This window comes from Tamandua tetradactyla, chromosome 5, assembly GCF_023851605.1.
Source record: "Tamandua tetradactyla isolate mTamTet1 chromosome 5, mTamTet1.pri, whole genome shotgun sequence".
Taxonomy (NCBI): Eukaryota; Metazoa; Chordata; class Mammalia; order Pilosa; family Myrmecophagidae; genus Tamandua; species Tamandua tetradactyla.
The window spans coordinates 69080238-69095317 of NC_135331.1; the positions used below are offsets into that span (position 1 = coordinate 69080238).

At 38.9% G+C, this 15080-nt stretch overlaps 1 protein-coding gene across 10 annotated transcripts in view; it reads right to left on the reverse strand.

The window, feature by feature from the left end:
- Nucleotides 1-15080, reverse strand: part of PLD1 (phospholipase D1) — a 231700-nt gene that overhangs the window by 56198 nt on the left and 160422 nt on the right. For all 10 annotated transcript variants that reach the window (XM_077161036.1, XM_077161038.1, XM_077161035.1 and 7 more), the window contains 3 exons: nt 14865-14978; nt 3754-3864; nt 1192-1280 (listed from right to left, as the gene is read on the reverse strand). In XM_077161036.1, coding sequence (XP_077017151.1) covers nt 1192-1280; nt 3754-3864; nt 14865-14978 — 314 coding nt within the window. The remainder of the gene's footprint in view (nt 1-1191; nt 1281-3753; nt 3865-14864; nt 14979-15080) is intronic.

Sequence of the window (15080 nt, forward strand, 5' to 3'; positions counted from 1 at the left end):
CCCCTTCACACTCACTATTACAGCTAGAATAAAAAAGACACATAACAACAAGTTTGGAGAGATTGGAATCATCACATACTATTTATGGTGATGGAAAATGGTGCAACTGCTTTTTAAGAAGTCTGGCAGTTCCTCAAAATGTTACAGAGTTAGCACAAGACTCAGCAATTCCACTCCTAGTGAAATAAAAACACTGTATGTCCACACAAAAATTTGTACACAAATATTGACAGCAGCAATATTCATAATAGCAAAAAAAGTGGTAACAACCCAAAAGTCCATCAAATGATGAATGGAGAAACAAAATGTGGTATATCCATCTATTCAATGGAATGTTATTCAGCAATAAAAAGAAATGCAGTACTGATGCATGCAATAACATGGATGAACCATGAGAACATTACCTAAAGGAAAAAAGCCATTTATATTAAATGTCCAGACCAGAAAATCTACAGAGACAGAAAGTAGATTTGTGGTTGCCTAAATCTGGGGGTGTTGGCAGGAAATAAGGAATGCCTGCTAATGGGCACAGGATTTCCTTTTAGGGTGATGGATTAAAAAAATTGATTAGGTGATGATTGTATAACCCTAGGAATACACTAAAAAAAAACCAACAACAAAAAAAAACACTGACTTGTTTACTGTAAGTGGGTGAATTGCATGTCATTTGAATCATAACTCAATAAAGCCATACTTTAAGAAACAACAACAGGGTGGGCCACGGAGGCTTAGCAGGTAAGGGTGCTTGCCTGCCATGCCTGAGGACCCGGGTTTGATTTCCGGTGCCTGCCCATGTAAAAAATAAAAAAATAAAAACAACAACAACAACAAAGTCCCAGGGGATAAGGAAGTAAAACAGGGTAAAAAGAATTTAAATATAATCCATGGAAAAATATTATTCTTATTTTGATTTGTTTTTTAAGTGAACACAACTTGCTGTCTGCCATTAAATAAATCAAATCATGAACTAAATGTGTGGGAAAGGGACTTGCCAGGAAAAAATGACTGTGCCCTGGAAGATTTCAGATTTCCTCAAAAGCATTAAAAAACTCTCAGCAACATACCCAGATATAAGGAATCCATAGCCTACTGCTAGTTAAACCACATCCATGCCTGCTAGGAAATGTCATTTGAGTGGTAAATGCAAGAATGTCTGCAGGAACAATATCTACCAAATGCCAAAAATATTACCTGTGAGCTTTGAGTATCCTCTGGGCAATGGCATCTCCAACTTTATTGAAAACAACTTTATCATCAGCACAGCTTATGAAAAACTGGTTCTATAGGAAATAAATAGGATCATCATGTAATTTTTCTCTTGGTAATATATAAACAAGGAAAATGTGATATATAACAAAAACCATATTAATATTAGGAAAAAAGAGTCACCTAGCAGAGATGTTTTCATATTAAAAAATATATATTTTACATTCACCCTGCAGAGATCGGCTCATCACTGAAATAACCTCGGGGAGTAAATGACAGAATAAAAGAAGCCTCATTCATCCTGGGTCTAGTGCATTTCTAGGTAACATCACATCTAACATCTTAGTTGAGTGGCATGCTGAAAACGATTATTTCACCACGCTAGTTACTGGAAGGTGATTTCTAAATTACCTTCTTAGAAGGTAAGGAATATTTCATATGTGATCAATAGGGAAATTAGATTTGCTTCAGTCCACACATTATGTCAATGCTTACGATTAAAAATTCTATATTGGCAAGCATTCTACTTCACGCTAAGCTGACTTTTTTAACAGGATGGGTATCAGCAGCCTGGTCTAATTCTGTCTACTCTTTCCCCATAGTTTCCTGGTATCCGCTTTTGCCTTCTCTCATTTGTTTGGGTCTCCTGTTATCCTTGAACTTCTATTTTAAGCAGCTTCAGATTCTTTTCCTAAGTATGCTGCATTTACATAAATAAACCAAAAAATGGAAAAAGAAATATTTACATATATATTTTAAATAAAAAAAAAGTATTTCTTTTTTCTAAATATTTCTGTTACTTATGTACATATAAAAAATTCCTTAAAACTGTAACTAGAAAACCAGGGTGTGATATTATCATCATAATGACATAAAAGATTTAGTAGCGCATAAAGGAATGCTAAAAATTAGCACTGAGTATTAGGACCTCTGTTTACACATTGTTTTAATACACTAATTTATAAGGCTAATTATCGCAAAGTAATCTTTACTAATCAGCTCAAGGTAAAGAGATACACAGTGACTCAAAATCGGATTATTATCCCTTTGCAACATTTTCATTTTTTCACTACTAAAGAAGTTTCTACACAGATAGAATGTACAAAATGCCTCCAGAAGACACTGTGCAGATGCTCATTTGAGGATGTGGTATCTCTTAGGGCATCAAGCAATCAAAAACTCAGTGGCAACCAGATCATATTTGTTTCTCTGAAGTGTACAGAGAAGCTTACATTCCCTTCATTCCTTGGCAGCTAGCTGCATGTCACGTTCTTTACTTCTGCCTATTTTGGGAAGGGCAGCATGACAGCTGACTGCTTAGCTCAGCTGGAGCTGTTTCTGTCTGACAGGTCTACGGCCACAACCACCTGTATCTACATGGCACTACTGGCCCATTTAAAACTGTGGTACCAGCCACAAGGAAAACTACTATCTCTACCAAAAAGAGACAAAGAGAGTGATTCTGGGAAAAAGATGGGCCAGTGACTGAAACCTTGCATTACTATGGTACAACTGCCAAAATGAATAATACTAATAAGTATTAGCAATATTTAACTCCAGACTTTATTTGGAGCTCCCTAATTTTTCCACGAGAGACCTTTCTCTGTCCCATGATCCAGTCCAAGATATCACCTTGCATTTAGGCTGCTAATATTTCTAATCAGCCTTCTCGTTCTCCGGGCTTCTGAAATAAATAAAGCTCCAGTTCTTTCCTTGCCTTTAAGGAACTGTGACTGGAGGGGGAGATGGCCCAGAGGGAAGGAAAATAGGGTAGAATGGCTTCCCCTGGCTAATCCATCCCTTTCCCTTCCTTTTTCTTGTTTGTTTCAAAGAGAAAAAGAAAACACTGGAAGAGCGTCTCCTAAGAGGGAAGAAGTGCTCTGACTAATTTTTTCCCATTATCAAGCCTCTATTTTCTCACGGTTTTCCAAATGCTCTGAAATATTTTTAGATTTACCTTAAGTGTAATTAAAGTTCCCAGATTAAACCCAGTGTCCCCAGACTTTCTTCTTTACTCTGAACACAAACTCTGGGTCCTGAATCAGCATTACCATGAACAGCACTTCACATGAGCCTGAGGAAGGCGGTGCCTGCCTCAACGTCCTCACCGCCTCCTCTTCCACCTACCTTTCCCTGCTTTCTTTGGGGCTCCCAAACCCCCAAAACAGTGGCATCCAGTGGCCTCCACCTTAGCGACTTGTGCTCTGTGTGTCCCCTGCAGCAGCACATGCCTCATGCTTAAACCCTTCAACTCAAGCCAAACTGAAACATGCATCCATGTTGAGGTACTACTGTTAATATTACAGTAAATTGATGCATTTTACCAGCAAACATTTCATTGATCTCCAGCTAATAAAAATTCAGAGGGAATTTCGGGCATGCTGGGAGATAAAACCTCAGGTGCCAGGAAGCCTTCTCTGTCACTTCTCACATCTCAACACATGCTTATTAATGTGACATGTCCTGGGTTTGGGGACTCTGCAGTCTCTGAATGATATTTATAGGAAGGCAGATTCTCACACCCTGATTTATACGAGCAGGACTTACTTCTATATAGATATAGTGCTTGCTGTTCTCTATCACATAGACATACGCGGTGTGGATGGACTCTTCATGGTACTTTATACCAGCAGACCAATCAGCAGCGGAGCGAAGCAACTACAAGGCAGGAACAAGAGATGAGCAAACATAAGACAATGGAGATGACAACAGGCAATTCCACACAGTGAAGCTGATCCGTTATTCTTCAGAAAAGCTAAATGATTAGAGTGACTTGAGCATCAGGTTTGAGCCAAGGGAAAGCAGGTGGGAGAGTGACTGGTCCTTGGACATAAGCCATAAGGAAGGAGCCCAGTTGGAAATCAAGTCCTGAATATGCCCTCTTTCACCAAGATTATTTTCATTGAAGATTAGAAACCCCAAGGTACGGCTTCTACAGAGAGTATTTTTGGATGTACCTCTTCTCATGAGTATGACTGGAGTGACCATTTATACTCTTTCCCCATCATGGTCCCCATAATTCCATCAGAATGCCTGTTTTCTGGTGCATTTATTAATAGCATCCACTTTCACTCTCAAAAGTGTCTTGGTTTGGACCATATGGTATTGTCAACCTAGCTCTGACTTTATAATGTGGTTATTTCTTTTCCCCCCAAGTAGATATTGTTCAGATTAATATAGTCTAAAAGACAAACAGTTCCATTGGGCATCTAATCTTGATTCTACCTTTAATGGGCTGCCTTATCCTTCACATGTCACTTTAACACTCAACTTTCCCATGCTAATAGCAGAAACCCTACCACAGGTGAGAAACAGGCCCAGAGAGGTGAAGTAACTTGTACAGTGTCACAGAGTTACTGACATCAGCAACAGAGCTTGACTTTGCCTTTTCTCATTCAATATCCTATGTTTTCCCACCACACCACACTGTTTGCCATTTCATCACATCAGTGCGTCACACCAACCCATCTGAGTTGATAACATCACCCCAGACTAAACAGGTTCAAGCTGAGTTCACGGCTGTTTTTCCTGAAACATTCCCCATCTCAACTCTCCCATTGGCGAGGGGTCTACCATCACTTGATCAATCTTTAAACATGGGGATCTTTGGGGGCTCTTTGACCTGCCTCCTCTCTTCAACTTCCAAGTCCAATCTCACACCGGATTCTGTTTATCCTTTTGAGGGCTTAACAGATTTGCCTCTTTCTCACCACTCAGACACTCCCTTGCCCTGTCTGATCTATGAAGACGTTCTCGCTCAGACACCCAAGTGTTGTGGTGTCTCCAAGCTGACTCGGAGCTGGACTGCCAGGCGCAGAGCCTGGCTCAACCACTTTAGTGGCTGCTCATTCTTTACCTCATGGTGCCTCCGATTCTTCAACTCCCAGATGGAGGTAATAAGAGCAGCCGCCTTAGACGGCTGCAGTGAGGGCTGCACGAGTTCATGTGCCGTGCTCAGCAGGAGGCCTGGCACCTCGGAGGAGGTCTGAAAGTGTCTGCTGTAATGACGCAGAGCACGTAAGGGCACTCTTGAGCTGCATCTGATCACATCTGAGACACCACAGAGGGGACTGGGCTACGCTGGAGGGGATACTAGATGACCTGGAAGGATTGTTCAATGCTTCGTAACGTTTTTTCAGCATTTTAAGTAGTATTATAGTACATGGTTGGGCCTACAGGAGGTGACCAATACTCAATAAATACTTATAAACTGACTTTTCTTAAATAGCACTTCAATTACAGAAGAATCACTCTAAACATAGATTTGCTTATTTCTGATTTGAAATAAATGTTGCAACTATTCTTTGTGACGTCAACTGAAATGGAAAACAAAATTAAAAGAACAGACCCATACTTTTTAGGAATATATATAGTAACTGAATACACGATCAATTTTAAGTCTCTTATACACAAACTGGTTAAAATAAAATCTTCCCATAACCAATAATTTTTTAAAAAGTACATAGAGAAAGCTACTGAAATTCACATCTCGTCCTTACTAAACCCATTGATTGGGCCACCCTCAATAATGCGATTTCTTTATTCAATATGAAATATTCATTAGAAAATAGCTCCCTTCAAAGCATTTTATTTCATTTTAACAGATAAATATGTTCAATGAAATTGGAAAATTTAATTGCAAACACGAACAATCCAGTACCATAAAAGAAAATTCATAGGGAAAATTTATATAAATATACCCATCCTGGGAAAATATCTTGATTTTACGTCACCTCCAAGTAATTGCCTAAAGGTTCATCAGGTGGAAATAACAAAGGTTAAATAAATAAACATTTCAATTCTTAGTTCTCATTTAAATCAATGATGAATTTTGCTCCTAAGGAGCCTGGCCTGAAAATGCAGGCTGTCTGGAGAAGATTCTGAGACCCCATAGCCTAACCTAATTCTTTCCAGCTCTGGAAACGGCATATAAACTTGTAGCGTATACCGGAAAGGCGTGGACTCTTGATTTAGATCTGTGTGAGAGCTGTGCACTTACTAGCTCTTTCACCTTGGACAAGTTGTTTTAACATCACGGAGGCTCTATTTCTTCCATCGTACAATTCAGACTTCTCTCTCTTTCTCTTCTGTCTCTGTCTCTTTCTGTCTCTCTCTCTCTTTCTCCCTCTCTCATTCCCATCCCCTAAGGCACCATGGAAAAAAAAAAAAGGCCTAACAAACACTAAGTACAAAGAATGGTATGTGGCACACAGTAAATATTCAACATATGGTCCGCCTACCTCTGGAAAATGTTACAGACAAATTTTATATATCATCCCTTGGTGGTAACTTCTTCGCCTTCCCCTCAAATCCAGAGACCTTATATTTCTTTGCTTCCTCCCTTTCAAAATTTGTTTTGATTTAATGACTTGGTAAGCTCATTCCCAAAAGATATAAATCAGGCATGTCATGGAGGTTTCAGCTGGCATGTCAAGGGTAATTGATTCCTAGCCGCTTTCTGCAAACAGCCAAGTTGAAGAGTGGATTCTTGAAACTAGACACCCTGGGAAAGAAATCTGAGGTTGATTACCGGTGGCTGCTGTGAGGGGGAAAAGCATGGAGGTCACTTATTTGCCATCTTCCCTGTGAAAGAAAACAGCGCGTTTTCTTTCCAGAGGTATTGAAATGTTTAAGAGAAGTAAACTTGTAAGCCAAAAGAACACTTGAACATCAGTAAAATCTTATAGGATGGCTGTCACCTGTTCCTAAAGGGGTTCAGCATTTCCGTATCCCACTGTCTGAGTCCAAAACCTCATCCCTTTTTTGCACTGAAAACAAACAGACAAAAGTTACCATTTTTGGTTAAACTTGAAACATATCTTTTAAAGCAACCTTAGAAAAACAACTTAGGATCATCATTTGTTTACTATTTTTTTAAATTAGTTTAAAATCTGGCCATCCCTATGGAAAATATCAATTTCCTTCTTGCTCTGCCTCTGCCCCTGAACCCTGGGACCCTGACATTATGTACAAATCAACTCAACTCACAAAAATAAAAAACATAAAAAATAAACATATCAACTCAACTGCCTCAAATTCCTGATAGCCTAGAAAGTTTTGTAAACTGTCAAATGGGTCAAACACAATTTGATTGACTCCTTTTGTTTTACAGTTAAGATTTACTCCCTCCTCTAATCTTAACTAACTGGACCAACATATCTTGCATTTCTCTTTTAAACCAACGTGATCAAGACAAACCTCAAACTCCTCTCTATACATGCCGAAGTGTGGCTTATCTTACTGCCCTAAGAATACCGAGAATCACCTCTAACTTACACTTTCCAGACCTCAAGCTTCAATACACAATTTCAGAGTATACAAAGACCGCATATTTCTGACTTGATGCTTCAGTCTCAAGTTTGTAATTAGAACCAATCATTTCCCTTTGTACTGCATCCTATTTTTTAACTTAAAAGACAGCTTTCTCTGTAACCACAAGCTTTAATCTTTTTACATGCCATGTATGCACCCAAGTTGAATTTATGGACTGAAAAACAGAAATCTCTTCCTGGAGGGAAATTTTTCTAGTTATCTGTCCCAAGTTCCTTTTCTTTCTCTTGTCCTCACGTTTCTATTTCCTACACATTCAGCCCATATTTTAATGCCTTTTCATTTCTCTAAGCCTCTAAGTCAGTTGTGGAACCAAGATTTTTAGGACGAAGTCACTTTTATATGCTCCTCGAGCAGAGGCTGCATCCCTGTAGAAGTTCACATGTAGAGGGGAGGAGAGAAGCGCTCAAAATTTAAAGCCTCATTCTTCCTGTCTGTATTGACACATACAGCAGGCGAGGAGCATCAAAATATTGACTTGCTCAAGAACCTGCCTCATATGTTCAAGCTCTTTATTTTAATAACCATTTAATAAATAACTGCATGCAATTCACAGCATGGTATGTAATTCTTCAAATAGGATAATCCTTTTGCCTGATCAAAAGGGAAAGTTAATTTTGAGGCTGAAGAAGAAGAAAAGATAATTTTTCAAGAATGAGATTTAGGAGACAGAAGTCCTAGAAAAAAAGTCTTTAAAAAAAGCCAAAACTCCTGGACTCCAGGGAGCCAGAAAGAAACAAAAGGAGAGCTGGGGATGGACTGTGGCTGCAGCAACAGAAAATGATACCAAAAGGCAACTGTGACACAAGCGCCACCTTGCCTACAGTTTTGGTGGTTCCAACGGTCCCAGGTCTCACTAGAAAAGTCCCCACGCTTAACAGTATGTTCTCGGGCACCGGAGTGAGATTACCTGGGACAACATCTCACCCTCATCACTTGCTCATCGTGTTAGTTAACTTCTTGTCTCAAGCTAATCTGAGACAAGACAAGGCTCAGATTCCTCATCTGGCAAAAGAGGGGGTCAACCAGGAGACTTACAGATATTAAATAAGATAATCTACGAAAAGCTTATTAGCACTCTGCTGGGAAAGCACTCCTCATTCATCTCAGCTTTAGCCAGCTGAGGCCCAAAACTGCACACACGTCAATATTACTGCATGGAGCCCTGGTCCAACCATGGAAAATCCCTGTCATAAGCAGCTTCCTTAGAAAAGTGCAGAGTGGCTTCCTTTCACCCTCACCCAATCACTTTATTCTCGCACATCGGTCTGTAGTACAAAACATTTTGCTGTTTTGAAATCCACACTGATGGAGAACATCTGGGGCGTCATTGGAACATTTATCCCAAATGCAGTACAAATTTTACCCAGTATATATAAATTAGACATCAGTAACACCTTCCTGTAAATTTTCTCTCCTGTTCTGTTCTTTGTTTTGAATAGAAGAAGGGTTAGAGGACGTGACTCCTGTGGGATTATTCCCTGCGACACAGGCACAGCATCTCAGCAATAATTGCCTAAGGAATGGCTTCCACTGTAAGTTGCCTGATTTAATAAAAAGGATTGTTCTCATGTATTGATTCTAACATGGCATTAGGTTTTTTTTTTTTTTTTTAGCCTTAATCAGCACGTCAAAATCTTCTGTCTTGGTAACAGATGTAGAATGTCAGACAGTATTCAGGAACCCAGTTCATTCTTTTTTAGGGAGAAACAAGTTTTTTAATAAACTTGTGCCTAAGCAGTTTCAGAACCACAGCTTCCCCTCCCCACCCCATGCCTTCTCCTGCTCTGTCTTCTCTGAGTGCTCTCGGCAGGCTCCAGTGAGGACCCAGCCCTAAGGGGAAATACGCGGGATTGTTTCAAAAGTGTTGGAGGAAGCTGCTGAAAGCAGCTCTCAGGCCCTTGTGACTCACTCTCAGGCTGAATTCACGTTGGTGGGGACAGGTCACTTTCCTTGACTGTGGTTGCCCCTCACCCCTCTCTGACCTCTGCAAATCATGGCTGGTGAGGAGTGGCCTGCAGTATATGCCAAAAGACTACGGAATCGACTATATTTTTACTAGAAAAAGTATTTGTTTCCCATCTGCAAATGAAGAAATAACATGAATTTTACCTATTCTTTATTATGTTAAGTGCCTTTTCTCTCCATTTGTTCATTTAACAAATACAAGGTATAAAGATTTTATATTCAGAACTTTCTGATGACCCATCCAGAGAAACGCCAATTTCTTTGCTGCAAAATCTTGAAATACAAAGGAATGCTAATGCTGGTATCAAACACATTATGTGCACTCCTCAGAGTGCTTTGCATGTGTTAGTTTACTTAACCATCACCACCACAACCTTGTGAGACAGACTCAATTATGTCCCCCGTATCATAGATGGAGGAAACATGAACAGAGAATAATTACATCACTTTCCCAAGATTACACTACTAGCACAGAGCAGAGCTGGGATTTGAACATGGTCTGATGCTAGAACCTGCCTTTTCATCACCACATCCTATTGTATACTATATTGCCCCTTCACAATTAATTAAGCTGTGGCTTCTAAGAAATAATGGTTCATGCTTAAAAAAAACCCATAAACATAAGGAAAAATTTTACAAAATTTCTTAACCAAAAGTGTGTAACAGACACTTAGCTATTGCCACATGATAGCTGAGAAAGTGAAAGAGTCTGAAAATGTGAGAAGAAACCCTTTTAAAATCTAAGCAGCTTACCTCATGATCATGTCCCTGTCTCCCTGTCCCTTTCTGGATTCTCTGGAAAACCAGAGATTGGACTAAATTATTGCTTTTATTCTTTAAACGCCATACATCCATTAACTTGAAAACAAGAAAAATAGTGTTTAGAGTCTGTAAATAATGTGAAGAAAGTGAAACAATACTGCGGTCAGAACTTTACAGAAAAGGAGAAAGGGTGCAGGATAAGTTTGTTTTTGTTTTTGTTTTTTTAACTTCTGGTCATCTTGGATTCTCCCATCTTCAGAAAGATGCATTTCTTGGCTGTGCCCAGTGTTTTCACAACTAGAGTTACTTCAACATTTCTGAGCAACATCTACCGGTAATCAACAGGGACGCAAGTTTTGTGAGGCTTAACACTTCAGATGGTGGAGCTCTCTTTAGGAAGAAGAATACAACTTTACAAATACAAAACCAGGTATAAGACCTTGAAAGGGCCTTGTGCAGATGGGGGCCCTACCAGGAAGGTGTTTCATGATCCAAATCACCTCGGCTGGCAGCAAACGCGAGCTCCTAAAAGTGAGCAATTTATTTCCTACTGGCAACCTCAAACTTCAGTAAATCTGGAGGCAGATTTTACATGTAGGGACCAACATGATAAAAAGTGAATTCAAGAAATATCAGGTCTCGAGGACCAGAGGGATAAAAGAACTATAATCTTATAATCTTGGAGTTTAAGAGTCCATCAATGATAGCCTATATTTTCTTAAACCTTACTTGTTCTTTCTATTTTGTTTCAACTTATCACTGTCATGTGGCTGAATATATTCATGATGTTTTATTTGTGTCAATCTTTCCTTTTTCTCACAGATTCACAGAAACAAGACTAGTTTTTCAATGTACAAAATCTGAGCAAAGACATCTATTTCTATTTAGTAGTAAACATAATTATAGCTCATTTGAAAAAGTCAGGATGTCTATTTGTGATAAACAATTGGGTTTTATTTTATGAGCTATCTTAGTTATATTAAGAGAGCTAAATAAAGTATAGTTAATACATGCAATTATAACAACATCTCATTTATTAGAGATGCTGAATGAAAATTTTTCTTTTACATATCTGAAGGAACCTCAGTTATGATTCACACAAAACATAAACCTTTCAGATGTTAAAAAAAAAAGGTTCAGGGAGGGGAAATGACTCTCTGAGGCCATACACTGCTGCAGAATCTTTATACTGCATCACACTGTGCACTTTTTTTGTCTGGTAGGTTTAATTGTATTTTATCACATTTAGCTGGACAATTTTTCTATATTTCCAGAAGTAGCACCTTGAAGTACTTTCAGGTTCTTTATTATATCTATTATCAGGGCTGTTAAATTTCTAAAAAAAATTTTAACATATATACAAAAAAAACACCAATAAATTTCAGGGTACATTGCAACAATTAGTTGTAGAACAGATTTCCAAATTTGGTTTGGGTTACAATTCCACAATTTTAAGTTTTTACTTCCAGCTGCTCCAAAATACCAGAGACTAAAAGAAATGTCAATATAATGATTCAGCAATCATACTCTTTTGTTAAACCTGATCTTCTCTATATAACTCCATCACCTTTATCTCACTCTTTAGGGGTATTTGGGCTATACCCATTCTAACTTTTTCATGCTGGAAGGATTGTCAATAATATGGGATGGGGGATGGAACATCCAGTCGACGTTCTGGAGAAGCTGGCCCCTCTGCATTTCAGGATTTATCTGGTCCAGGGACCCCTCTGAAGGTTGTAGGGTTCTGGAAAGTTACCCTAGTGCATGGAACCTTTGTAGAATCTTATATATTGCCTTAGGTGTTCTTTAGGATTGGCTGAAATGTATTTGGTTGGGGTTTGGCAAGTTATGATAGTAGCAATGTCTAACTGAAGCCTGCATAAGAGTGACCTCCAGAGTAGCCTCTCAACTCTATTTGAACTTTCTCAGCCACTGATACCTTATTTGTTACACTTCTTTACCTCCTTTCAGTCAGGATGGTATTGTTGATCCCACGGTATGGCTGCTAATTTTCTATCACCTGGAACCTGATCTATGCATGAGCCTACCTGAGCTCCCTTTGCCATCTCAGTGCCCTGGCCCCAGCAATCACAACACAAGGTCCTATGCAAGTCTGGAGAGTTCCACCAGTGACATGAAGGAATCATCTTTAATGCTTCCCTCTGTTCCTAATTTTCCATCATTTTCTAGTCACTGTGTCCCTTTAGTCTAGTTCCTCAAAAACATCTCAGATTTGTCCTTCCTTTCACTTTTAGTTTGGACTATAAGAATATGCCAGAATTACTACAAGACCCTCTTCTTTACTTGTCTTCCTGTTTTCATTCTGTCTCCACTCTTACCAGCCTTTCTAGGTCCCAAAGTGTGTTCATGCAAAGATGGAAGCAGATGTACAACAAAGCAAGAGGTCCTCTTTCAGATAAGCTCAGGAAATGCCCATACCATATTCCCCCTTAGTGGTTTTTTAGCACACATTACCATAGCAAAGGCACTAAGAAACTTGTATTATAAAAATCTGTAAAAATTTAAATGTTCATGGAAAATTTTGTGTGTGTGAAATAGATACTGGCATTTCATGGGCAAAACCCAGTTTGGGAAACTTCGTTCTAGGCTAATCTTCACAAACCTTTGTGATTCATGGTTTTTCTCTGATGAAGAAAAAAAAACCCAAAGTGCATTAATACCTCTAGAACCAAATCCAAATGACCAGGCCAGCCCCCCAGGACACCCTAACCTGCTTCTAAGCCATCTAACTTCACTTACAACCTCTCCAAGAGCAAATGGTTTCCTGAAGTCTCTTCTTCCATCTTTTGAGTAGGTAGGTTTACTCCATTTAGAGGGGATGCACCATTCTGTCCCTCCCCTTTGCTGACCTCTCACAGCGTGGTAGTCTGAGTTTTCATGCTGGCATTTAGTCATAAACCACACCTTTCGCTATTAACTTTATTTTTTAACACCACTAAGCTTTCTCTCCCCAGCTAAATAAGGTTCCAAAAGCAGAGGACTCCTTTTCTGCCTGCCTCCCCAACTCCCAAATATGCTCTGATGACTTCACTGTGCAAACAGATGGCACCTAATAAACATTTGTTGACTGAATAAATGAGTGAGTGAGTTCTGATAAACTTCCCTTTAAATCAATGGGCTTGTAGGTTCCTGAGTCCAGGCCTTCTGAGTGTACCAGGGATGAAGATATGGGCATGTCAGGAGAGATGGTCTGATCTAGCCCTACTTCTAACACACGAGATGCAGAGAAGGAGAGAGAAGGGAGGCAGCTGGTGGAGCAGGAATGTAGCCTATCCATCTGCCCTGTAAGGGTTGTAGGAAGAGTGTATAAGACAGAACTTTACCAACAGGCAAGGTGAAAGCACATGTATATGCACTATTTGGACAAAACGTCCTTTTATTGAGCACAATAAAAATAGATAACTTTTTTTAATGTAGCAATACATTTCCAATAGATATTAAGTAATTAACATTAGGTAACTGATAAGTTAACCACCAACTCAATTTTAATACAAGCTCGAATCTCAAATTCTCTTGTTTTTCTAATATCAAGATTCCCATTTTATCTTAAAGCACTGGCAATGTTCCCTTCTACATAGAATAAAATTAAATAGATTTATAAAATATTTATCAACTGACATATGAATGCATATCTATCTGTGCCTCTAAGTTTGAATCAGTTGTCTCTTTAGCCTAAGTATTTACTTTGGGTACATCTCTTTGGTGGCTTATCCTCTTTGTGCTACTATTTGATCTGCACTGTCTTTTTATTTCTTATATACACACATGCCACAGTGCAGAGTAACTGACTTGAGTATTTCATTTATATAATCACATTCATTGGAATCCATGTCTGAATTAGGTAGATCTATATTTATAATGTCAGTAGGAATCACTGGATCTTCACTTGAACAAAGTTTCTAATGCTGATAATATGTCTTTGAACAAAAGGCAACGCCATAGGCAGCCCATCCTGGTTCTATATCTACGTGGTCTTAAGACATTTCAGCTGGAGTTGGAAGATGAAGCAGATTGAGTAGCACTGGACCAGGATTTCAAGCACCATCTCTACTGAGAACTAACTGGGTGATACTGGACGAGTCTCACAGCCCTACTGGGCCTGAGTTTTCTTATTTGTAAACTGAGACGGTTGGATTGGATGAAGTGAAATTCTATGACTCTATTAAGCAAATTTCTTTTTCTATTAAAAAATCCTCTAAAAGGCATTTAGTTAAGAACTAAAATTAGATTTAGCCATAACTAGCTTCCTACATGATAACCTCCAGCCACATTCCTGGTGCTTCAGCACTATCAGTCCCAGGCTTACTCTGCCATTTGTTAGGGACACTTTAGAAGGAATGACAGGAAGAGCCTTTCCCTGACCTTGGGCTTTTCTGAGAGCATGCATTTGTCATATCTAAAACAAACATATTTTAAATAGCAAATGTAACATTTTACCAAATTTCAAAAGGTTCATTCAGACCTGCTTTGGAGAAGTTGTTTGTATTAAAAAATATGAAGCCAATGTAATAGACACTTGGTCCAGTAAGACTACTTTTACATGGTGGCATTTCGTAAAAAAGAAAAGCCAGACTTACCTGTACGTTAGCATGGACAGATCCAGGAACTTGATATTTCAACTCATGGGCTGTTGTTTGAGATTTTGGAAGCAGAAATGGGTAAGAAAGGGACCGGTATTTTGGTTTCATAATCTAAAATAAAGAAAAATAGATACAGATGATTCAAATAAGGAAACCGTTCCATTCATCCCTACTTTATGGTTATAAAAGATATCCAGGTGCATTTGAAAAAGA